Source organism: Pseudonaja textilis, chromosome Z (assembly GCF_049901715.1).
Source record: "Pseudonaja textilis isolate UNSWEBS1 chromosome Z, rPseTex1.2, whole genome shotgun sequence".
Taxonomy (NCBI): domain Eukaryota; kingdom Metazoa; phylum Chordata; class Lepidosauria; order Squamata; family Elapidae; genus Pseudonaja; species Pseudonaja textilis.
In genome coordinates this window covers 130,112,422-130,139,074 of record NC_142008.1, presented here as the reverse complement: position 1 = coordinate 130,139,074, position 26,653 = coordinate 130,112,422, and the positions used below count along the sequence as shown (strand labels likewise).

At 42.0% G+C, this 26,653-nt stretch overlaps 1 protein-coding gene across 3 annotated transcripts; it reads left to right on the top strand.

Annotated features, from left to right (window-relative positions):
* The first annotated feature begins 6,368 nt into the window (after positions 1-6,368).
* On the top strand, positions 6,369-15,138 carry YPEL3 (yippee like 3). 3 transcript variants are annotated; one of them, XM_087918332.1, is made up of 6 exons: positions 6,400-6,584; positions 8,772-9,448; positions 10,570-10,780; positions 12,158-12,201; positions 14,425-14,533; positions 14,648-15,138. In XM_087918332.1, the coding sequence occupies exons 3-6, from the start codon at positions 10,664-10,666 to the stop codon at positions 14,735-14,737; spliced, it is 360 nt and encodes a 119-aa protein (XP_087774458.1). In that variant the 5' UTR covers positions 6,400-6,584; positions 8,772-9,448; positions 10,570-10,663; the 3' UTR covers positions 14,738-15,138. The 3 variants fall into 3 exon arrangements, with proteins under 3 accessions (XP_026567579.1, XP_087774458.1, XP_087774457.1); XM_087918331.1 differs by having other exon boundaries at positions 6,451-6,584; positions 9,381-9,448; XM_026711794.2 differs by lacking the exon at positions 8,772-9,448 and having other exon boundaries at positions 6,369-6,584.
* Positions 15,139-26,653: the final 11,515 nt, after the last annotated feature.

Here is a 26,653-nt window from a genome sequence, read left to right as displayed (position 1 = left end):
AAGCAAAGAATTTAAGTTGGAGCTGCAAACTGTGAGAGGTATGTTAAAAGAAAGAATGAAATTGCTGGATACAATGATTAATAAAGTAATGGTGTTGCAGCTTGCAGAAGAACAAGGAAAGCCCAGAGATGACGAGTTGGAAAAGGAAAACAACAGCCTAGAAGACTATGGAGAACAAGGACCATTGCCAAAGGATATAAAAAGATTTAAAATAGAGACACTGACAACAGAGTCAACAAATAAAAGAGATAAGGCTCCCAAGACTAAGAAGAAGAAGGAATTATATAAGAAGAAACCCAAAAAAAAGAGAACTGAAAAGGGTGGGGGAAAACATGGCTGACAGGCAATACTAGAAGGAAAAAAGAAAGACCAGGGAAACTTAGAAAAGGGAAAGTTGGCTAAAATTAAAAGAAATAATAAAGACGAGAAATTTAGAGATTAGGGTTAGGGATTTTATAAGGGGGATACCACATGGGAATGTATATTGGTACTTAGTTTAAAACTTTTTCCCATGTAAGATTGAGAGTATCTTGGCGACGTTTCGACGAGGTCCCACTCGCCATCTTCAGGCTGGTGCTTTTGGCTTTGTGCTTGTGCGAGCAAAGCGTGATTGGAGCTGCTGTCTCTCTATAAATACTGGTGGGGAGGTTGGCTGTGTTGTTATTTCTTAATTGGTTGATGGAGTTGATGTTTGCAGATTGGTTGGCTTTTTTGTAAGAACATGTGTGGCTGAGGTATTGGCTGTGTGTCTTATCAGCCTCCTGTGTTGTAACGACCTGGGTAATGGACTGTGATGACCTTCTGAGTTCTATTGTTGTGACATCCTGGGTCTTGTGCTGTAATCTCCTGGGTCGTTGGCTGTGTTGTAACATCCTGAGGTTTTGTGGTTTAACCTCCTGAGTTTCATGATGTGATATCCTGAGCAGATGGCTGTGATGTGACTTCCGGATTTTGGTTTGGCTCTGAGTTTGAGGCCTGGCTATGTGTTCATGGCGTCAGTTTGCTTGGTTTGGGGGTCGGGGTGTGTGTGGCAGCTGGTGATACAGCCGTGGTCTGGTTTCTGGACAGTGATTGCCTTTCGTCTATGGAATGGGTGGCTAGGATTCATTTGTTGATAAGGGCTAGTTTCCAGATGTCTGGTAGGCAGGACATATCATCCTGTTTACTCATGTTACGGGGGTGTTTCTCTATTTTGATGGCTTCCCTGATTATTCTCTTGTTGAAGTGTTCAGTATTGGAGATTAATTTGGTTCCCTCAAAATTAATTTCATGATCTGTGGCTTGTGTTCTGCGATGTGTGCGCTTGGTCTGTCCAATGTATCTGGCTGGGCAATTGTTGCATGGTATTTCATAAACAAATCTCCAATACTGAACACTTCAACAAGAGAATCATCAGGGAAGCCATCGCCAAACAATCAAGAATACATTTTAAAATATACAGTTGATTATTTAATGGATATTAGAAGTGTATAATAAGAATATTTTATTATGATTAAAGTATGGGAATGGAAAACACCATGTGGATCCAAATACATTGGCTTTATTTTACTTTTACTTTTTAAAAATTGTTTATTATATATCGGCTTAGAGAAAATTAAGGATAATAACGATGTGTAATGTAAAATAAAATAGATAGTAGGCTGAAAATGGAAATAATAGGGGATAAAGAATTGAAAACCTATGTGTGGATGAAATATTGATATTGAACTACTGAATTGAAATATGAAATGCAAATTTATTTAAAGATGTGTGAAATGGATAATGATATGAGATAATATTATATAAGATTAATGGAAATGAAAGTATGACTATGTACAAGTGTTATAATCCGGAATCATGTTGCTCACGTGAAGAGATGTGTAAAAATAAAATAAAATAAAAATAATTTAAAAAAGAGTGTCACAAAAAGTGATCACATAATTCTGGTCATGAATACATGCAACCTGTGTCAAGCATCTGAATGTTGTTCATGGGCATGCTTCAACAGTCATTAAGTATGAAAACTGTCATAAGTCACTTTTTTCAATGCCATAGTAACTTCAAATGATCACTAGTAAATGGTTGTAAGTCAAGGACTACCTGTATATGCCATCTATCTCACTGTCCTAAGTGACTCTTGAAGCTTACAATAGTATAAAAGCATAATTATAAAGACATTGAAACTATTAAAATTAAGGTAGCACGATGGTGTAATTTTTTTTATTGTCAAATATTCTCCACATAATTTTCTAGAGCACAAATATGGAATCTGTGAGTCTCCAGATATAGTTGGACATCAGATATTGTTGGACATTATTCCCATCAGTCTAAGCCAGCAGGACCAATAATCAGAAGCAATGGCAGCTCTAGCCGCAAATCTTTTTACACCTAGTTTAGATGGCACTAGGTTAACCTCCACGCACAGTAGCTTTTACACTCAAAATACCAGTGCTATCACTATCACACTTTACAAATCTCATTCCCCAATTTGAGGGTTTAAAAGGTGAGCCATAATTACAGAATGGTAATAGAGTTCACACCTGGCCAGAGACTTCCTCCATATTATTTGATGACATGTTTTTTGGCTGAACCCTAACATTGAAAAACAGGTTTTGCCAGCTGAGTCCCAATTCAAATTAATTGCATTGTAAAAATCAAGGTCCCCATAATTATGATTCATTTCACTATATAACATAGCCTTTAAGTGGCAATAGTCTGAGTCTATACTCATTTCCTTTTCTCTGATCAATGTGCTTGTCCTAAGAAGCTACAATGTACAATTTTGTTGTACAAAATCGTAGGAAATTAAGTCACCACCGAAAAGGGAAGGGATTTATAGATATAATTCTGGCAGAAGGACACCACAATTGAACTTAATATCCCTAGAATTGTTGCCTATTAGAGGGAAGGGAGTTTCATGGCCCTGGAGAGAAATCACGAGAATATCATTTAAATTCTGATCTCCAATTTGGTTTAGTCAGTGTTGTACATCAGGGATATCCAACCTTGGCAACTTTAAGACTTAAGAACTTCAACTCCCAGAATTCCCCAGCCACCATGGCTGGCTATGGAATTCTGGATGTTGAAATCCATAAAATTAAAAGTTGCTAAAATTAAAAACCTCTGCTGTACATCATCCCTTCCAACCTGACTGATTATGATTTCATCATGTCCCAAACATGCTTTTTCAAAGAAAAAGAAACTCTATTCGCCTCATGAAAAAGCATCTTTGGGACAACCGTCACCTGGATGACTGAGAATCTCCAGAGATTTAATCTTGTGTTATCAAGTTGGAGTTGTGACTCTTAGAAATCACATAGATATGAATAATAGACGACACTGTACAATTTGGACAATAAGTAGAATCAGATGTTTTATTTCAGGAAGTCTTAAATAGTTTTATCAAGTCCTTTTCCACTTAGTTTTGATGAGTTGGGTCTCTTTCCTTTGTCATATATTCTCACAACCAGAATACAGGATAACAACGTTGGAAGGAAGGAATTTTGGATATCTTCTAGTCTAACCTAGATGCTTTCCTATTCCAAACAGATGGCTGTCCAATCTCTTCAATCTCTTCTGTACAAATCCACTCTGGGTGTGTTTAACAATGAGAAGTAAAAATTAGACAAAGGTTTCTCAAGAAGCTGCATAGCTGAGTGGGAATTGGTACCCAGGTCTTCCCACTTCTAACCACTAGGGGACACTCCCTTTCAAATAAATATTTGCTAGAACTAGCTGCAGTTAAGTCAAGTAAACAATACAAAGAAAGGCAAAGGCAACCATTTGGAAAACACCCACAATCATACAAGCTGCATATTTTCAGTTCTGCAGCTATCTTAGCAAGTAAATTCACCTTTGTCTCTCATTCTGTTTCATTCCAAGCGTATCAATGTAGCCCATAGCATCCAGCTGACAAAATGGGGTCTTATATTTAAAATCTCTAGCAAAAAAAGGCTGCAGGATTTTAAAGTTTGTGTAGAAGCAAATTAAAATGAAACAAAGAAAAAAAATTATTAGCAGTGAAACTACTAGGTTCCCTTAACTGAAGTCAATCTTATCAAATCCAAGGACAAAATAATTGCTGAATGTACAATATCGATCCTCCTCTGTGCAAGAACCAGTGGTTGCTTATTAGAAAAGGATTGCAGCCATACTGATCCGATTGTGTTGTCTCGTGATAAGTGGGCATTCATTCATGTTCGCTTAGCATTATGATGTGTTGTGTTCTACCTCTTACAAGCTGGATATCGATAAAAGGCATGTTTCTCTGTCTGGACTCGAGTCATTTTTGTTTATTTGCATCCCAACTTTATTAATGTTACAAATAAGGCAGCAAATATATTCCACACATTTTCCTCTACCTATTTTCCCCACAACAACCCTGCAGGGTGGGCTGAGTTGAGAGAGTGACTGGCCTAAGATCAGTGACTGGCCTAACTGATCTTTTATGTCTAAAGTGGGACTAGACCTGAGGATTTGCTGGTTTCTAGTCTAGCGTCTTAACCACTAGATCAGTGGTCGCCAACCAGTGGGCCAGGGACCACTGGTGGTCCATGAGAAAATGTTGGTGCTCCGCAGAGAAATGTTAACCCCAAAGCACCCCCCCAAAGCAATTAATCCAGGCTGCATGGAAACGCAAGGCTGCGCCGCCCACATGGCCCGTGGGAACGCAAGGCTTGCATTGCTTGCATTGTGAACAACACAAGACAGTGAGGGGAGGGGGGAAAGGGCAGAGGGAGGAAACTTGCCCCACGCACCTCACCTGGCCACCAGGCTGCTTTTTTCCACTTCTTTCTTCTTCTGTTTTTGGCTGCACACAAGGAAAGCAGCAAAAGTCTTTCTTTCTCACCCCCAAACTCAACTAGAGATGAATCTTTAGGACCCTGCTAGGCATCCTGCTCCAAGAGGCTGCGCCAGTGTGACAAGTCTCACAAAGACTCATTTCTGGTGGAGTATGGGGGAGAGACTTCTGCTGCTTCTGCTGCTTTCCTTGCATGAAGCCAAAAGTTTCTCTCTCTCTCTCTGAGAACAGAGCTGGAGACGGTATCCAAGTGAACCCAAAAGAATAATCGATCAGTAGGAAAACAGGGTGGGGAATTTTCCTGCAGACTTTTTGGGGATTTTCTCAGGGTCTCTGGTCTGCAGGATTTAAAATTATGAGTTTGGTGGTTCCTGAGGTCCAAAAGGTTGGCGACCCCTGCACTAGACCAAACTGTCTCTGGTTATCAACTGCCTACCCACTTTTTAAAGTCATTTTATGTAGCTGATAAAACAGTTTGTGACTATCACAACTGATGCCCAAAGACACATATTAATGTAATCAATAACATTGGACTCGGTTTCCCTGCAACTTGATTATTTTTCTGGCATTAGTCAACTTGTGGAACTGAACTCATTGTGTGCAGATTCAGATCCTGCTCAACCATAAAACTTTTAATCTAGGCTATTTTGTTGCAGTATGCCAGACAATTTCCTTCCTCGTGACATCTAACCCTGACTCACAATGAGAAGTGCACAATGACCGCCTTCCCCTCCCAGGCAAATATTGTCTCCTTTGGCTTGCAGTAGTTTTCCAAACTACCCAAGCACAGAATAATTGTTCAGATCCCAAGATATACAATACCCCCCAAAACCTCTTTGTTACTGGAATGTAGATTTGCAATTGCAGAATTCAAATAAGACACTTCCATAATATAAAAATGTCTTATGGGAAGAACAGCTACTATAGTGATGATGTTGTTTACAAGTATTTACATTTTAATATATGGAATTTTTAAAAGCATTATTTAAAAGCATTATTTACCAGCCAAAGTGTCAATTTCGACATAGTCTTGTTTGTAGGCTCCTGTGTTTCATCAATTCAAAATTTGCCAAACACAGAAGGCTATTATATTAAGTGCATATATTCATCTAATCAGACTTAGTTTCACTGCAACATGGTTTTTCCGGCAATTTCCGGGACTGAACTCACTACACGCAGATTGAGATCCTGCTCGACCATAAAAACTTTTAATCCAGGCTATTTTGATCAAAGCTTATCAGTGCCATCTCCAAGTGGCAAAAAGGCAAGCCTCCCCAACTATCCCTTCTAGACCCCGTTTCCAAAGGGGGAAAGGTGCACCACCGCAGCCCGCCAGAGACGAGCCAAAGGCGCTCTGCACACGCCCAGAGGCCCGCCGTTTTCAGGGCCGGCCCAGGCGCGGCGCGCCGCCCAGCCACGCCATCTCTCCAGACCGCCTCGCGCTCCCCGCCCCCCACTTCGTGCCGAACCGAGCGTGTCCTCCGCGCGCGCAAAGGTCCCCTCCCCTTTATCAGCTCTGCAGTTTATTTGCATAGCCCGCCCCGATTGGCTGGGCGGAAAAGAGGAAGGCGCGGAGGGGGAAGCCCGCAGGAAGGAGGAGGGAGAGGGGAGAAGAGAGAGAGAGAGAGAGAGAGAGAAAAGGGGAGGAGACACCTTTGTTTCATAGCCTGGGTTTGTAAACAAGAGGAAGTCTAGACTCCCAGCTGGGGCGCTTCGCGGGGGGCTGCGGGTCTGTCGGCGGGGCGACTCCCCTCCCCAAAAGCCGCACCGAGCCACCATCCGACGCAGGTTGCTCTTCGGACAGGTGAGACGGGGTTGGGGGGGTTGGGAAGGGCTCCAGGGAAACGGCGGCGTCCGTGGACGCGTCTCCCCCACGGCAGGCTGGCGGTGCGTGTCTGTCTGCCTGTCCCTCTGTGTATAAAAACACGCACGGGGGTGTGGATCATATACCCCCCCCCTGCAAGAATGGAGGGAGGGTGGTGGATGGAGGGTGGTGCAGTGGATACTTGTGGGCGCCTATTTCCAGTGAGTGACCCACTGACCCCTCGAAAGGCGAACGGATCTGAATAGCTGGAGAAGGATGAAAAGGATTCCGGTGGATCCTTTTTCAGAGGATTCCCTTTATTGTACCCCTCCTGACCACGCCAAAGAGGGCATTTCCTAGGATAACCTCATGTTCCTTTTGTTATTTCAGCAGGGGATTTATCTCCTCCCTTCGCGATGGCCCGTATCTCCTCTAATCCCACAGGAAATGCTATAAAGAGGGACCCGTTTTCAAGAGTCACTAATTCGGGATCAGGTGGCATCCTTTATGTATTGAGCAGCCCGGGTTGCGTTTTGTCCTGGGGGGGGGAAGGGGAGATAGTTTCCAGCATAATATGGATAGGTAGCCAAACGAGTCATAACCACGGCACTGTTTATTAAAGCTGGTTTTAACCCTCGCTTGGTCTCACTGAGCAAGTAGATTTCTCTTTTTTCTCTGTTCATCAATCAAGAAAAAAAATTTTTTTCAGGTTGTGATGCTGCTATTTCAAACGTTTTAATAGAGAGGGGGAATTTGGACTTCCAACTTTTCTTTCCATATCCTTCATTCTTCTAAAGTTCACATTTTAGGAAGTTTAAAAACAGACAAGCAGGAAAATGTTTGCATGAGTGGCCCTACAATTTTATATGGAAATATGAAATTATGGCCTATTACTCAACAGCTGTCCCTTTCTGGACTTGAAATAAAAATCTTGCCATTTACCTGTGACAGAAAACACAAACACATATTTTCAGTTTATGACTATCATCCCAGCCCTATCTACTGTTCCACCCTCTATATCCACCTCATCTTCTTCTACATGTATATTTTCAAGCTTCCTGTTCAATAGTTATAACAATAAAGTGCGCAATATTTGTTGTAATAAAAGGAAACCAAGATATTTCAGCTTTTTTTCATCTTTTTCTCTATTCCCATTTCTCTCTTATTAAAGGGTCCCCAATACCCTATTTTTGAGTGTGTTTCTATAGACACCCTGTAATTGATAATATCAGATCCAGTATATTTCTTTATATCAATATCATATGCCCAGGTTTATTTCTTACTTGCTATACCAGAGTCAAATTGCTATATATAAACAAATCAGTATGTTGTTCTTAGTGCACCATGTAACATGGCAATAGTAATCTTTTCCATTATCAAAACAAGAGATAAGCTGAACACGTATTTATAGGGCTCACACATAAAACAAATCAGCTTAAAAAAAAAAATCCCCTTCTCATATCTGGTATATATTTTCTTCATCATAATAAAAGAAAAGCCCTATTGTCTTCTGAAATAAATGCGCGAAAGGTAGTATATGCTACCTTTATATGCTCCGCTTCATTTGGTGTTCAGATAAAAACATACGTATTTCCTGTCCACATCCAGTAGAAAAATAATTAATAAATTGCCGGTAAACAAGATGCCTCCCTGTTAGTTATGGCTAGTATGTTTCTGTTGTCTCTTAAGACTGTCTTGGATATTGTTTAGAAGATAATCTCAGCTGCAACTGTTACTGGCAAATATGCCATTTATCAAGAAAAACAATATTTTTGTTACAGTTCCTTGGGAACTTTGATAGCATTTTAATAAGGTATATGCTTTTTCAAAATGATAAACAAATCATTTTAAAAAGGGAAGTGTGTTTTTTTAAAAAAAACTTTTGTTTTCTTCCTTTTACTTCTTCCTTTATTTTACTTGTCTAGCTATTTTTCATGTTCATCTTTCTTATATTTCTCTGTCATTATCCTACCAATAAATATTATGCCATTTATTAAGAAGAACAATATTTTTATCATAGTTCCTTTGGGAACTTTATAAGGTAAATAGGTTGAGAGAGAATAATGCAATGTTATTTAAAAAAAATATTTTTCAAGAGTATAAACATTAAAAAAAGGAACTGTATTTTTAAAAAACTTTCTTCTTTGTTTCCTTCCTTTTACTTCTTCCTTTATTTCTCCTGTCTAGCTACTCCCTGTGTTCGTGTACATCCCTTGTTATATTCCTTATATTCCTCTGTTCATCATCTTACCAGTAATTTCTGTGATCACTAGATCCTTAGAGAAATTAGGGAGAAATTTAAAAAGATGGTGGGGGGAGAGTCCCTATGCCATGGTGATGTAAGGTGGATAATAAATATCATAGCCATAGCTTGCTTTAAAGCTTGCTTAGGAGGAAGTGAGGATAAAGGGAGAGAAGTCTCTAAGTTCTCCCTAATGCTAAGACCTTCTTCTCCAGAAAATAAAAAAAAGCCAAAACACAAATCCAGCTTCCGGGTAAATGTAGGGAGTCTCAGCCAACATTTTTTCTGGATCAGCATTTCTTTGCCTGCCCAACTGGTTTGCTGGTTTGCTTCCCTTTCAAGGAAGCTGGTTTGCTTCCCTTTCTCCTCCTCCACCATGAGGTTCCAGGCAACCATTCCACCCTCCCCTTTGAAAACCAAACCTCCATCCTTCCTTGCAGAGATTCTCCTCTTGCCCGCCTCCCCTCAAATACCTCTCCTCAGCTGATTGGTTTAGCCCACTGTATTTTCTAAAAATCCCTTCGCTCTGCTCCTCCCTCTTCTCTCATCCCCAGGGCTGCTTTGTGTCTGCCCCATTCTTCTGCAGCCAGCTGCCTGTCTCAAGTTGTGCCTTAATCTACAGGTATGTCTCTATTGCCTCTGGTTTGGCTGCACTTAAGTGGTCACTATTAGTGCCACACAATTCTTAAAGCTCTTTGTTGTGTTTCTCTAAAGCCCTTCCTTCCTCCCCCATCTCTGGGCATCATGTAACATAATTCTTCTGGATTCCTTCTATCCTCTTCCTGACTTAGTGAAGATCCCTTCGTCATTTCACAACTCTAAATACTGCCTGCTAATCTGTGACAAGCTGTTGATGTCTGTCACTACCCAGTATGCTTTCGAGACTTCACTGCTTTCTGTCTTGATCTTCCCTTCCATCTCAACCAAGCAGATGTGAGTTTGCTCTAGTGGTAAAGGAACCAGGCTAGAAACCAGCAGGCTGTGAGTTCTAGTCCCACCTTAGGTATGAAAACAAGCTGGGGACTCTGGGCCAGTCTCCGTTTCTTAGCCCAACTCACCTCACAGGGTGGTTGTTGTGGGGAATAGGAGGAGGAAAGTATGTTTGCTGCCTTGAGTGATTTGTAATAATAATAAAGGTGGGATGCAAATAAATAAAAATGTTCTGAGCCCAGACATACCTTGAGGTCTTGAGCTATTTATAAAAATAATAAAGGTGGGATTAAAAAATGTATCTCTGAGCAAGGGCCCATGCTGCAAAAGTGAAAACCGGTCATAGGTTTGGGGTAGGTGGGTGGTTATAATACTTGACATTTATGTCCACAGTCTGGAAACAAAAAAACAGAAAGCTGAATGTCTGGTTTTACCAGAAAAGACTAGAGTTTATAGCAAGGGGTGTTCATGGTTGGAGTGGTGCTAGGAAAACCTAACCAGAAATTAATTGGAAGGGCAGCTTGGAAAGTTAAGGTGTTTGAGCGTTATTCTACGGCAGTTTTCTTTCATCACAGGTGATCAGCTGTGACCTACATCCTGGGTTTAATTACAGGCTGAGTCTCCAAGAAGCTGCCGAGGGAGGGAGAGCACAGCACGTGGTATTTGTTTTTGTTTAGAGGCTGGTTACATAGAACCTGGCCAGTTCCCAGAGCTAAGAAACAAAATCTTGACACTCTGACTCCAGGGCTGTAGCTACCACTTCTTGACAGGTTCTCTGTAGGTTTGGTGATCCTCCTCTTCCTCTTTTTTTAGGGCTTTCATCTGCCCCCCCAGCATCTCCTTCAAGGAGCTCTTTGGTTCTCCACAACTCTCCTGTAGCTTTTCTCCAGGCGTGACTCCCACCACAATGGTGAGATTGTCCAAACCCAAAACTTTTCAGGCCTATCTGGACAACTGTCACCGTCGCTACAGTTGTGTGCATTGCCGGGCCCACCTGGCCAATCACGACGACCTCATCTCCAAGGTACGAAAAAGGGAATGAGATACCCCTTGCTACACTCCTCTAGAGAAACATCCAAGGAAAAGGGGTTGCCGTGCCTTGGGTAGCTCATGGGGTTTTTTAAAAAGAAAAGGAAAGTATAAAGCGGTTTATTACCAAAAGAGAATGTAATACAGAAAGGCAACAAAGAAAGGGCAGCTTATCTTATATCCCACTGTAAGATTACTACTGTAAATTTTCTGGGTTCCTTTGAAATTTGTCAATCTGTCACAAGTACAGGCAGTCCACAGCTTACAATCATTCATTTAGTGAGCATTTGAAGTTACAACAGCACTGGAAAAAAACACAAAAAACGACTTGAAATGCTCGACAACCACCAGTAGCATGTACTTACGGTGGCTGCCGCGTCCCAGGTCAGGTGATCATCATTTGCAGCTTTCCCAGGTGGCTTCTGACAAGCAGTCATTGGAGGAAGCCAGGTTAGCTTAACAGCCACATGATTCACTGGTCCCAATTGTGGTCATAAGACGAAGACTAGCTGCAAGTCAGTTCAGGGTCAGGGTCAATAATGTCTTAAATATTTTTTTTTTTACCCTATAGCACGATTAATGTTCTAAGTTAAATGCAGAGGTTTGGGAGTATGGATTATAAATTAATATAGATAAGTAAGACAAATTCTGGCTGGCTTGGTTCATTGGAGAAATCACCACCTCCCAAGGAAACCACAGTTTAAATCCGAAAGCGTCTCCTCTGGGAATAATACAGTTAAAAACAGGAAAAGATGTGGAGGTGGGAGGAGGAGAGGGACTCCAAGCAGCAGCAGCTGCTGCCAATTGCAACATCACGTCTCTTTCCAGAGCCACTTTTACTGATGCCACAGAATTTCTGAGCAGTAAAAGACGGGGCATTATTTGGGACTAGAAGAAGGAAAGGGGTGAGGAGAAGGGCAGGGGAGGGGGCCCGTGGTGGCGGTGGTGGGCTTTACAAAGGGCGATCAGCTCTTTCTGCCTCGGCTTGTCCGCTACCTGCACCCTAGTTCTCAAGAATACAAGGGCAATAGGTCTCAGCTGCAGCTGATTAATCATTAAATTCAATTTCATGGGTTTGAGAGCATAAACAAGGAAACTGGGGAAGAGAGTCTCTGGCCGCTTGCCATCAGCCAAGCGGGAGGGGAAGATAAGCAGCTGGTCTAGAACCAAAGTCTACAGAGGATGATAAGCAACGGAGACAGGCTGAAGGCTGCCCCTGAGATTTGGGTTCCCAAGGTTGGGAGGGAGACAGAGTGACCAGCAGGAGAAATAACCGTGGGAAGTGTTCAGGGTGAGGTGGAGGCATTTGTTTAAATAGGGGTAGGAAAGCCTTCGGTTTTTGCTCTATGTCCTGTTCTCCCTCTTGTTACAGTCTTTTCAAGGAAGCCAAGGACGGGCCTACCTCTTCAACTCTGTGTAAGTATCCCAAGAGAGGAGCATATTTTGGAAGGAAAATATATATATATATATATATATGCTACACTCAGGTTTTCCCTCTCAGGGCACTGGTGGAGAACCTATGGCATGCGTGCCACAGGTGGCAGGCAGACCCCGCTCTGTGGGCCCACGCACCGTCACCCCAGCTCAGCTCCACTGTGCATGTGTGTGCACCTCCTGCCAGCCAGCCGGTCTTTGAGTCTCTGATGCGCATTACGCATGCGTGAGGCGCGTGCATGTGCATGAGGCATGCGCATGGGTCACACAAATGCACCTGGGTGCACCTTGCATTTTGGGTACGCGCACACATGTGCGCTTTGGCCACTTGGTGCCCAAAAGGTTCGCCATCACTGTCATGGGACCTTTAGCTGTGTTAAGTCAGTGGCCCCCAACCTTGGCCGCCCATCTGGAGGGGACACATGAGTGGTAGGCTGGGCACATGCATGCATTCAGCCTTTGCACAAGTGGCAGACGGCAGGCACAAACTTGAGTGCCTATTCGCCAAACGCTTACGAAAGTTGAGCTGCGCATGCGCACTCTGGCTAGCCAGTCACGCGGCCCAATTCTGAATAGGCGGTGGCCCAGTAGTAGGCTGTGGCCCAGGGGTTGGGGACCTCTGTGTTAAGTGGCATCATCTGCAGCCAGGACAGATGAGATGGGAGTTTTAATTTACCATCAAAAGAGCAGCAAGTCCCTGCTATATCCTAATTCTATGTCTGAATGCCTACTGAGCTGGTAACACCTCTTGTCCTGCTACACTACATCTTCTATAAGGATTCACAGACTCAGTTCATAACCCCTTTGCTATCTTAGAAATGCTAGTCTTTTTTTATGTGCAACTACTGTTATCAGAACGGTATGAAGTAGTTTTCTGAACACAGCCAAATTCTGCTATGCTGTATGTAAAATTAGGCAAACTTTGGGTGCCCATTGTTAATCCACTACCAATTGCAATGTATTATTCTGTCTGTCTTTTTATTTTTTTGCTACTATTGTTTCAATGTTTTTATTACGTGACTGTAATAAAGATTGATAGAGGTAGTATTTAATCAGTACTAGTATCTACAACAGAGCGGACTTCATTCAACCAAATAATCCTCTACTGAGAGAAATCTAGCCACCTGAAGAAAAAGATCTCACGCTAAAATCCTTCCTCCACCATTGGGGCGTCCATACCTTGAAGGGCCAGCCGAAGAGACAATCGCTCCTTTTTAATGGGTCTTAGCCGAAACAGAGGAAAACAGAAGCAATTAAGCTATTAAGATAGCAGAATAAGAGAAGGTGGGAGTAGGTTTCAGTAAAAGATAACCTAATAGGGCTAATCTCCTTCTCCCAAAACAATCAACCCAGCGGGAATGTTGGTGTGCGGAGGGTTAATTTAGATAAAATTCAAAGACATTCAAAGGCCTTCAAAGTAAACTGAAAATACTTCCGGACTGTGGCACATCATTCCAAACTGAAACTCACACCAAGTTTAAAATTATTTCCGAGTGATCGCATAGGAATGAATGAATTCTGCAAGTGAATTGCGGGAACCAGGTATTCATAAGCTTTTGTTATTTTGATAGCAGAACCACAGCTTGGAGATTAACCAGACCCTGTCCTAATAGACAGGCTCTTGTTTGTGTCTGTGCATTGTACTTTCATCATAAGGTTAGAAACTATTTTTGGTTTCCTTTCTTCCCCAGCTCCAGCATGTCTCTGTGGTACTGTATTTCAAAAGACATTAGCAGACCCCAAAACCGAAACCCTGGCCCTCCTTTCCACATGGGGGTTGTGGGCTGACCTCCCTCCTTGTGAGTTGTGCTTCTGAAGCCACCGAGTGACTCTGAAGCTGGACACAATCCAAATCTATCTTCATATCCAGTTTTTTGGGGAAAAGTTTTGGGCTTGTTCTTATCCTGGTGTGCTTCCAAACCAAACTAACAGAACTGGGGAAATCAAATCCCACTTCCCCCCCACCCCCACCTGAAGACCAAACCCTGGGCTTTGTCAAGCACCCACAAAGGGGGATAGAACCATTGTTCTGGCAGCAGTAGGTCAAGCTCTTAAGAACAATCCCATTGATTTCATTTCATCCCTTGATTGATTTCCATGGCTAGCGATTTCAAGGCAAAGTAGAACTCATACTGGGAAAACGATTAGGACAGATGGGCCCTGTTAAAGCTAACAAAACTTGTGTTTTGTTTTGGCTCCGTACAGAGTGAATGTTGGATGTGGCCCAGCAGAGGAACGTGTTTTGCTGACGGGCCTGCATGCTGTAGCTGATATATACTGTGAAAACTGCAAGACCACCCTTGGATGGAAATATGTGAGTCTCCTGCTTTGTGCCCTCCTCCCCCCCCTCCCTCCCTCCGTAAAAATAATTGCACCACTTAATAGTTGGCTTCCACCCATATCATTCCTTTCTCCTCTTCTTCTACAGGAACAGGCCTTTGAGACTAGCCAGAAATACAAGGAGGGCAAATTCATAATTGAATTGAACCACATGATTAAGGACAATGGCTGGGATTGAAAGACAACCAGCATCTTTGGACAACTGTATGTAGGGGGTGGAGCCTAAGAAATGTCAAATTTCCACCAAACCTACTTCTACCTTCTCAACCATTGGATTGCCATCCCAGGCACCTCCAGGGGCACCTGAGTTGTGAAGGAGGAGGTGGTGCTCCTGCCAGAGACACATACGCACAGCTCAGACATGTTAACTTCCTGTGGCAAAAGGTGGAAGCTCCGGAACACCTTTAGGTCAGGGACTGTGTGCAAGCAGGACTACGGCTGGCTCTGTTGTCCAGAGAGTCTGTATTAAGAGAAATACGGAGGGGAAATGTACACTGTGAGGGGGAAGGGAAATGTTAGGCGTGTACAGTACTTGTGTGTGTGTGTGTATGTATTATATAAATAAAAGTATTGAAGTGATGAAGGTGTGGGGTTTTTTTTTCTTCCTTCTACAGGAGAGTAGTTGGTAGATTAAAGCAAGGGAGACAATATAAGTTCCTTGGGCTGCTCCCAGCTTAGCTAATTAAAGCTAAGGCTTGGATGTTTTATTTCTGTCCAGTTACTCTGAAACATTCAATATGCTCTCTGAGCAGAAAACCAGCAAACCAGGATTTGTAAACTGTTTCACTAGCCGTACATTGATTTTTTCCCCTCTAATTTATTAGATCTTTATCCAACTTTTATAATTTTTTATAAATAAGACAGCAAACATACCTTATGTTCCTTCTTCCTCCTATTTTCTCCACAGCAACAATCCTGTGATGTGACTTGAAAGAATGATTGGCCTAAAGTCACTCAGCCAGCTTTCATGCTTAATGCAGAACTAGGACTCATGGTCTCCTGGTGATTGGCCCAAAATCACCCAGCTGGCTTTCATGCCTAAGGCAGCACTTGAATTCATGGTCTCCTGATTCCTAAGACAGTACCTTAACCACTAGACCACATTGGCAATATATTATTTTGCAATATGCCCATAATTCTGATTGAGAGGAAATTATTGCCTCTAAGCCTAGGGAGAAAGTAAGTCACCATCTAGCATTTAACTACCTTTCCTCCAGAATATTAGTTTGAAGACCAATTTCCATATTTATTAAGTTTCATTTCCCAGCTGTGAGATGGGTAAGGAGATTATTAATACAGCTCAGAAACACAAATGAAGTAATTTTCTGAAATTAAAAATAATGTGCTAAAGGAAGAAAATTACGGATTAACTTTACCCAGGCTTTCTCTGGAGCAGGCTAAAGCCAGCACAGCTGAAAGCAAAGACTCCAAGACCAGATTGGACCATTATTAAAACACGGTACACATCCCTTTTATAACCCGGGGTGAGAAACCAACTAAGGGCAGGAAAAAAGGGAATATAATTTAAACTCTGTTCCAAATGTGGCTTTATTCCTAGATTCTGCAATAACTAATTGTTTTTAGAGCTTCTTTGGTAACTGTATTAAATCGATTTAGTCATCAGCCTTATTCTTGATTCTTTACTGATAGTTGCTGAGTGCAGTTATAAGAATGCCCTGTGGGAAGCTTTCACATATTTTAAAGGGTGTTCTCCAAAACCATCCCTCTGTGGTTGGAGCATTTTTCCTTTCTGTTTGGATAGCATGGCTAATGGTGAGAAATAACAGAAGTCAAGGCCACAAATAGCTGGAGGGAGAGCAGATTCATTGCCCTGGCTTATGACAGCAATTCTTCCAAAGGGATGCTGCTTTCAGTTCAGATTCCTACTGTTGGAAGAAAAATCTGGTCCAGTTCCAAGACGCTGGAAGAAAGATGCTGGAAATAAAAAGGAGGCAGGCTGCAAGAAAGGAAGTCTGTTTATTTGGTAGCCAGGAACTAGTGACAGCAGCATGTTTCTGAGGTGGCTGACAAAATGGGGTTGAGAGAAGGTGGGTTTTTATACATCCCTTGGAGTTTTGTGTTCGAGATGCCTGTTCCTTTCTAAGAATGTGATCTTTAACATTTTAATGGCTGCTGCCAGATTCCTATGGGGTCATGTAAAGGTCATGATTGGCTCTACAGGCAAAAGAAGAAGTGCAAATCCTAGGTGTTTGTCTGAGCTAATCTTGTCACCTTTGGCTGACTCCTAATTTGGAGTTTCTTTGCTTAATAGATTGGCCCTGCCCAGTCTTTCTGAATGGATACAAAATTTCCTGAAGACTGGCCTCTTCATGCTTCTGCTTGAGGCTGTTTTCTTATGTCAGGAAGACTGGGGGTCCTTTCCGCCTTTGTTAAGATTTTTCTCCATTTCTCCTTTAGGGGAAATATTCTCTTCTGCCTTTTTTAATATTAAGAATAAAGAATATTTTAATCAGGAGGAGGGAGTGGAAGGGCTTCCTACACTACCAAATTAACCTGGAACTCAGTGCTCACTATGATTTCTCTATGCATTTTCTAGAATTTTATTGGTTCATTCCAATTTTAACCCCAATCCAGCATGCCTTCAAACTAGGGTGTAACGTTTTCAACCCCAGAAGATTAAGCTGCTGTGCAATATAGGTAGAGGAATACAGAGGAGAAATTGAGAGGGGGGGATAAGTAGGTAGTTTTTTTTACACTTTGTATTGTCAGCAAAAGGATTTGTTTGTGAGGCATGCAATACAAGCTGCATAAACGCCTGATGACCTATTTTAGCCACTTACAGCTCTTATACCTCAAAACCGTATTTCTCAACGTCTCCCTCTTCTGGTCAAAGAATAACCTTGCTCTAGTTATAGATTAACCTACATTTGTCATTTGTAAATCCTGTTGGACTACTTCTTACAATTACACCATCACATTACACAACACGAAGAACGATTAAAATACCACTTTATAGAGCCCAACGTTCTCCCCTTCATGGGCGTAATTTTATAATTTATCTGTTTTGAAAATTGTGCAACGGCAGCCGGAAAAGCTAATGTAATCCTTGGTTGTATAAACCGAGGCATAGAGTCAAAATTACATGAAGATTAGTACCACTTTATAAATTCTTAGTAAGACCACACCTGGAATATTGCATCCAGTTTTGGTCGTATTACCAGAAAAATGTTGAGACTTTGGAAAAAGTGCAAAGAAGAACAACTAAGATGATTAAGGGCCTGGAGACAAAAAACATATGAAGAACGGTTGTAGGAATTGGGGTATGGCCAGAAAAGAAGAACTAAGGATGACGTGAAAGCAGTATTCCAGGATTTGAGGGGCTTGAAGCAAGACTGTCTGAATCCGATGCAATTAAATAAGATTTCCGCTAACTCTGAATTAAGAAAGATGCAATTGCTTAAAGAGGAAAGGGAGTATCAATTCCTTGTTTTTAGGGCTTGGACGCTCAAAGAGGACCATTCTGATGGCCATTGCCCATTTCTCATCTGTTTCACCTGCACATAAGGACATGGCTGTTGAGAGTGGATGGAGAAAGTGGGCTCTGAGGAAGGGTCATGACAATGGTCAGATAAAAGAAATCCGAGCCCAAAGCAGAAATGTAATTTGAGAAAGCATTTCAGAGTTGAGCCTCTCAAAAGTATCTTTAGGATAGAGGCAGGGAAGATTGAGGCACATTGCAAGATTCTGTTACTGAAACCCTGTGAAAAACATCCATGGCTTTGGTGATTGAGTCTGATCTATCTCAGGTTGACACAAATGAGGTTACGTGCATATCACAGGTAGTCCTTGACTTACGACTGGTCAGTTGGTGGCCATTTGAAACCAGGACAGAACCTTCAAAAGGTTCACAACCATTTTCAAAGTTCTGCCAGCCACCTCTTCCCATGGTCACATAACCACATTTTTCTGCATGGCAACAATACACATTTATGGCCATTTGTTACACCCTACAGTCCCTACAATGACTGATTTATGCCATTTTTGCCAAAACTCGGCATTTACTTCTGGTTTTGGCAAAAATGTTCCATAGCAAACAATGGATTTGTTTCATGACTATGGCATTCACTTAGCACTTGCTTCAAGGAAAAGTCATAAAATCAGATCAGCCACATAGGTGACCTGCTTTACAATTCTCAAGCCTTGCTAAAGGTAGTTCTCAACTTCCGACCATAACTGAGCCCCAAATTTATGTTGCTAAGTGGAAATTTGTTAAGTGAGTTTTGCCCCATTTTACGACTTTTCTTGCCTCATTTGAATCACTGCAGTTGTTAACACGGTGGCTAAGTAAACCTGGTTTTCCTCATTGACTTTGCTTGCCTGAAGGGGATCACATGACCCCAGGACACTGCAACTGTCATAAATGTGAGTCAGTTGCCAAGCATCCTAATGTAAATCACATGACCATGGGGATGCTGCGATGGTCATAAGTGTGAAAATGGTCATAACTCACTTTTTCAGTGCCTCTGTAACTTTGAATGGTCACTAAGTGAGCTGTTGTAAATTGAGGACTTCCTGTACTGTAATGGGCAGGCTCCAGTCTGATTATAAGTCAAGGACTGCCTGTATATGATCACACATGACACCACTTACTTTTACCAAAAGTAAGTCTGTTTCTTTCACTAAAGAGACAGCAGAAACCCTTTGAATTAAGTTTTAAACACTTTACATACCAACTATACTATTAAATTCAGATACAAATGTCACCAAGAGTGTAAAGAAACCATTAAATAGTATCCCTATGTAGGTCTTTAACTTTGCTGTTAAACAGTAAGAAAGAAATAATCTATAATATCCCTCAAAGATTTCCTTCATCTTTTTACAAAGTGTGTAAATGCTTATTTACAATGTTTGTATACATTGTATACAAACCCATCTTATACTGAAAATCAGTATCACAAGGAACTTGTTGCAACTGCCTTGATTTATATAGAAAATAAAATCAGGCCACCTTGTTTTTAAAATATGGTATTTAAGATTAACTGTGTGGTACCTGAATAATATGAGTTAGTATCAGCTCTTCAAGGTAAGCCAGGTTAGGAAACAAACACCATATGAATCTCTGGAGTTCTCCTTTCCTATTAAGAGTATAATAATAGAAATTTGAAAGCCTGTCAAAAATGCTGCCTTCCCCCTAGTATACCAAAGAGAATCAAGGCAGAGCAATCTTGAGCTTCTTTCTCAATCCGTCCTTCGTTTCAGGGCTAAGCTGGTGTTTACCTGAAAAATTCCTTCTACAAGGCCATCTCGTAAGAGCATTAGCAGTGCCTAGCTGTGCCATTTTTTCCAGCAGTTTGTTCTCGCAGAAGCAGGCTAACTGCACAAGGAAGTCCACCTCTCTCCCAGCAGATGGCCTTCAGAGGCAAGGCTAATAGCCGTTGGTGCCCATGGCTTCTATGAATTGATCTAACCCTTTTGGAAGCCAGCCAGGTTGGTTCCCAGCTCCAGACCTCAGGGTAGCAAATATTGAAGTTTAATTATGTGTTGTGTAACCATATTAAATCTTTGGTGTCTCCTCCTGATTTTTTCATACTCCTCCAAAGATCATATTTTTCAACTTGCAAAATAACCCACAGACACCAACACCAATCATTAAAGACTATCGTTTTATTTTTTCAATATTTGGCCAAACAGCAGTTGTTAAATTCTGACTTAAAACAAATTACAGAGCCAATTCTGGACACAACTGTATTTTCTGTGTGGTCATCTCTGAAATGATTTCCAGGCAAAAGAAGGAATCTTGGAGACAAGTCCATTATAAGAACTGAACATAGACAGGTCCTTAAAACTTTCTTCTATTGTGTCTACCTCAACTATATATGTATACTTTGTAAAATCAGGCATGTTCATCCAAATATGCTGGACATATTGGGTGAGACATTTGTGAGTTGTAGTTCCCAAAGACAACAGGGACATTTCTTCAGATACAAATCCTCCACACCTTACACCTCTAAGTTTTAGTTCAGTGGTGAAAGAGATCGGTATCCTATTCTGGCACACCTTTAATTTCTAGTCTCAAATTATTTTCACATCTGAGACATAGGGGACTGGAGACTAAAACATGTGAAGAACAGTTGCAGGAATTGTGTATGTCTAGTCCACTGAAAATAAGGACTAGGGGAGACACAGTAGCAGTGTTCCAATATCTCAGGGGTTGCCACAAAAAAGAAGGGGTCAACTTATTTTTCAAAGCACCAGAGGGCAAGACAATAAACAATGGATGGAAACTTATCAAGGAGAGAAGCAACCTAGAACTAAAGAGAAACTCCCTAACAATGAGGACCAGTGGAACAGCTTGCCTTCAGAAGTTGTGGGTGTTCCGTCACTAGAGGTTTTAAAAAAGAGAACAGCCATTTGTGCAGAACGGTATAGGGTTTTCTGCTCAAGCAGGGAATTGGACTAGAAGACTTCCAAAACCCCTTCCAACTCTGTTATATTATGTTTTATGTTCTATGGAAAGAATTGGTTATACATAGCTGCTCCAAATTGCATTCCACATTTCCTGCACTTCTTTAATGCACCATATGAGGGCACTCAAATCCCACAGCAAGACACCCTGGCCTAGGGAGATATTACTATTGTGCTGCATTGCCTTGTTTTTATCTGCTGGAGAGGTGGGGCACACTATTTTTACTTAACCCACTTTTTTTTAGAGAGAGTGTGTGAGAAAATAAAAATGCAATGTTCATTCAGTTGCATAGCAACCAACTCTTCTTAAAATCAGAGAAAGGAACAAAATAGTAAATGGATGAAATTAATTTTGTCTGCCATGTGCCCTTAATTCCTATAATAACCTCTTCTTAAAATATTGCTTCTAGCACATAAATCACCTATACCTTCCTATTAAGCAATGATTTCAGAGAAGCATTTTAAATCTCTACTCCGTCAGAATCTAGAAATTCCGGTTAATGGTTCTAGAATCTAGACTGTACTTCCTTCTAAGAGAAACAAATAAAATCACTGGGTTTGTTTTTATATCTAGCTAAAGTAAGTTGGGGTGGTGATCATGCGTGTTTTTCTCCATAGCAACTTGACTCATGAATGACTCTTCAAAATACAGATCTTGGAAAGATGAGTAAATAATATGTGTGCTAGGAAACTACGCAGTAGAAATTCAACAAAGGTGTAGTGTATTCAAATAGAGACTTCTAAGTCGATGTTCCTATTGGTTGGTAAATGCAACAATCTATTGGTTAATAAATGTGAGCATCTAATTGGCTGCCTAAAGAGGCGGGAAGTTTAAATAGATGCCTTTGGTTGCGAGCCGCGAGCAGCTGCTATAAAAGGGGCTGCCACGGCTCGACTGCAGTTGAAGTTACTGGTTATTATTAAAAGAGCTGAATTCAACTCCAGTCTGCGAGTCTCTTTGTTGGTGACAGAACACTGGCAACGAGGGTGGGATTAAAGAGACAAAGACCATAAGCACGTGGCAACAATAGCTGAAGGACCCACAAGATGGCCGGCAACAAGTCACCACCCACACCATTCAACCCAGCCGAAGAAGACTGGGAATCATACATCGACAGGTTCCTGATGTTTTTAGAAAGCAATGAACTGCAAGGAATCACTGACCAGAGGAAGAAAGCCGTATTCGTAACGCATTGTGGTCCAACTGTTTTCAAAATGGCCAAGGCATTAGCAAGACCAAATGATGTTAAACAGATGGCATGACCAGACCTAAATCGGATGTTGAGGAATCACTATGCACCAGCCATGTCCAACCTCATTAGAAGGCACAAATTTTACAAGCATGACCAACTAGAAGGCGAGAGCATTGGGGACTTTGTAGCAGTGTTGAGACATTGGGGGGGCATGCGAGTTCCTCAACATGGACGAAGCCATGAGGGATTGCATAGTCCTAGGACTAAGAGATGCAACCCTACAGAGCAAACTGCTAAACAGACCCAACATCACTGCGAACGAAGCCATCACAGACGCAACCGCCGCTGAAATGGCAAAGAAATCTGCATAAAAAATGAAGCAGATGAATACAACGGGCAGCCCAGGCACAAACAAAGAAAAAAAGACAGAAGGAACCCAGAAGCACGCTGCCATGACCTCTCACCATGAGGACATCGAATCACCCACAGATTCAGATGATGAAGAGGAGGAAGTAAACAGGCTTTACTCGGAAAGGAACCGGAGAGAGAGACGAAGTAGAAAACCCAAGTTCTAGTGTGCAGGTTGCGGTGGAAACCACCTGAGATCCAAGTGTAGATTCTTGGGTGCCACCTGCTGGCATTGTGAAAAACGGGGGCACATTGCAAGGGTATGCTGAAACAAAAAGAGCTAAAATCCAAGAAGACAAGGCAGTACACACACATACACCCCCCAGGAATACAGAAAGATCAACCGGAAAACATTGGAGCCGAGACGGAAAAAGTCAACAGCTGAATGAAAAGGAAGAAACACACCAAACATCACAATTGGGATGGCCAGAACAACAAACACCAAGAAGGTTCGAATCAACATCCTGATTGAAGGCAAGCCATGCGAAATGAAAGTAGACTCCGCTTCGTATTTATCGATGGTGTCATGGAACACAACAAAAAGTTTGATACCCGACATTAAACGAAGAGAACTTGAAAAGCAAAGCCTGATCATCAAGGACTACCAAGGCAACAAAATACCAGTAGTGGGACTGGGACATTTCACAGTGAACTTTAAAAGGCACACCAAAGTTCTCTCATTAGCCATCGTAGACATAGATCACCCCAGTCGACTCGGTTTGGAATGGTTCGAACCGCTTAGAATCAAAGTGACAGGAATCAACAACGTTACCATGACCGACTGGGAAAAAAAACCTGATGGAAGAATTCCATGATCTATTCGACGGAACTTTAGGCAACTACCGTGGGACCCCTATATCATTTAGTTTAAACCCGAACGTAGCCCCCGTTAGGCTTAAAGCCAGACAGGTACTGTTTGCATTAAGACCAAAAATTGATGAGCAACTAAACAAGCTAATCACTCAGGGGTACTAGAGCCAACCGACCATGCCAGATGGGAAACCCCAATTGTGACCCCCATAAAACCTGACGGATCCATGCGCATCTGTGGTGACTATAAGGCCACCCTGAACCATGCATTGCAACAGAGCACTTATCCCGTTCCAGTAGTCCAACACCTGTTGCATTCACTGGGAAGAGGAAGAATTTTTGCAAAACTTGACCTCGCACAGGTATATCAACAGTTACCCATTGATGCTGAGACAGCTGAGGCACAAACCATCATAACGCATAGAGGAGCATTTAAATGTAATAGATTACAATTCAGCGTAAGCGTTTTTCAGAGCCTAATGGAACGCCTCTTACAAGGACTAAAAGGGGTGGTGCCCTATTTTGATGATGTACTAATATCTGCTGAAAACAAAAACAGCTAAAAGATCGTTTAAGAGCAGTCCTGACAAAATTTAGAGAAGCAGGACTAAAAGTCAAAAAAGAAAAATGCCAACTTGCCACGAACCGGGTCAAGTTCCTGGGATACTTTATCGATGAAACAGGAATCCACCCCCCCCACAAAAAAATACGAGCAATAAAGGAAGCTCCCAGACCCAAAAACAAAATGGACTTGCAAGAATTTTTGGGACTCATTAATTTTTATCATGTCTTTCTGCCACAGAAGGCAACAGTAGCAGAACCACTGCATAGACTCCTCAACAAAAAAGCCAACTGGAAATGGGGCCACAAAGAAGAAACAGAATCTTAGCTGGAGACAGGGCAACCCCCAATATCCTATCCCCAAGAATGACTAGATGGTCAGAATTTCTGGCAGCTTACAATTACAAACTCATTTATCGCCCGGGGAAAGCCATATCCCCACGCAGACGGTCTAAGACGCTCACCACTATCGGATCACGATGACGATCCAGCTCCCACCACAGAGACATTACAAATTGAAACGATTTCAAATTGGCCAATCACCACATCAGACATCACAAGGGAGATGGCTAAAGATGCACTGATGGGCCGAATATTGAACTGGGTGGGACAGGGCTGGCTGGAAAACATAAAAACCAATACTTTTAAACCATTTAAAAACTGGCAAACTGAATTATCTCTGGAAAAAGGGTGCATTTTGTGGGGAGACCGGGTGGTTGTACCTCAAAAATTACAAGAAAATGTGTTAAACATGCTATACGAAGGACACCCTGGCATGGTAACGATGAAGTCCCTGGCCAGAAGCTACGTCTGGTGGTCAGGAATAGATAAAGACATTGAAACCTGGGTTAAAACATGTAATAAATGCCAATCTTCCAGACCCACAGCCCCTTCCTTCCTTGAATGGGAGACACCCAGAGGCCCTTGGTCAAGAATCCATATGGATTTAGCTGGCCCCACAAAAGGTCATACTTACCTGATCATCGTAGATGCCTACTCCAACTGGTTGGAAGTTATCATCATGAATTCAACAACAACAGAAGCCGTCACCAAACAACTTAAAAAACTTTTCGCCACCCACGGTCTACCAGATGTAGTAATATTGGACAATGGGCCACAATTTACAGCAATGGCTTTTGAACAATTTCTAGCAGAACATGGAATATGACACCCTTTGACAGCGCCAGCTTATCCGGCGGCGAACGGAAGAGTGGAACGCATGGTTCGTTTTACAAAAGAAGCATTAGAAAAGCTTGATGGAAATGACATGCAAGAAAAACTCAATACCATGCTCACCATCCAACATATAACACCATGCACGGCTATGAACAAGAGCCCAACTGAACTTTTGATGGGGAGAAAGTTGCGTTCTTATTTGGATAGACTGCACCCTACTTACAACCCAGAAAAGCCATCTGACTCTTCCAGTAAGTACTGTTCTTTCTTACCAGGTGACTTCGTTTATGCAAAAAATCTCACCGGAGAACCATTGTGGTTACCAGCAACAATTATACAAATCACTGGCCCTCGTTCCTACCGGCTAAAAACCGCTGATGGCAGAGAATGGAAACGACACATTGATCAACTACGGTCATGATACATTGAAAGAGACACTGACATTCCCCAAAGTGCAGAACAGACATTTTCCCAAACACCTCCAGACAATTATGAAAAATCCAGAGGTGGGGGGGAACAAGTTATAAATAAAGAAAATGAAAATCATCCGGCCACAAAACACCCACCGGAAACAGACATCCCAGAAAGAAATAAGAATCATTTACAATTAGAAGTTTTCAAAAGAAGTGAGGAACTGAAGGAACCACAGGAGAGAAGCAGCCAGGCCGACTCCACCTGCCCGCACAAGGTGCGAGGAGACCACACCGCCAGTCAAACCAACCCAGAGTGAAAGGAGACACCCGTCCACCTAACAAGGCATGGCGAGAGTGGCACAGCTGAGGAACCCTTCCAAGATGTTCTAGGGAGATGAGTGGGATGGACAGCAGGCCTGTCTGAACCGGTGGAGATCAGCACAGGGACTGAACTGCACAGGTCAACTAGGACGCACAAGAGCCCCGCCTACCTGCGCAACTATGTAACATTGGAACGAACCAAGAGGGGAGGGGTGTAGTGTATTCAAATAGAGACTTCTAAGTTGATGTTCCTATTGGTTAGTAAACACAAAAATCTATTGGTTAATAAACGTGAGCATCTAATTGGCCGCCTAAAGCGGCGGGAAGTTTAAATAGATGCCATTGGTTGCGAGCCGCGAGCAGCCGCTATAAAAGGGGCTGCCGCGGCTCGATTGCAGTTGAAGTTACTGATTATTATTAAAAGAGCTGAATTCAACTCTGGTCTGCAAGTCTCTTTGTTGGCAACAGAACAAAAGGGATGATCAATCTTTAGAAAAGGGCAATTGATGGAAATATTTCAATTTTATACCTTTCCTCCCCATTGAGAATCTAGAAATTATAGTGTGACAAATTTTCACTCTTCTTCCAGAAATCAGGAATGGGATCAAGCACCAATAAGTTATAAGGAGCATTGGAGAGTCACCATGCGCCCCTAAGCCTGTTATTATATTTCAAGCTGTGGGACTTTGTGAGGAGGAAAAGAAACAGGAAAATTTTCATACCAGTTTCCCTAAGATATTTGAAGAAATAGCTAGAGAAAAATACAGAGAAAAAATAAATACTACA

What these genes read in the sequence shown, in the direction of transcription:
- YPEL3 (XM_026711794.2), top strand. Translation starts at nt 10,664, where the DNA reads ATGGTGAGATTGTCCAAACCCAAAACTTTTCAGGCCTATCTGGACAAC. An exon ending in GCCTACCTCTTCAACTCTGT is followed by an intron (nt 12,202 to 14,424) that starts GTAAGTATCCCA and finishes GGCTCCGTACAG; the next exon opens with AGTGAATGTTGGATGTGGCC. An exon ending in CCACCCTTGGATGGAAATAT is followed by an intron (nt 14,534 to 14,647) that starts GTGAGTCTCCTG and finishes CTTCTTCTACAG; the next exon opens with GAACAGGCCTTTGAGACTAG.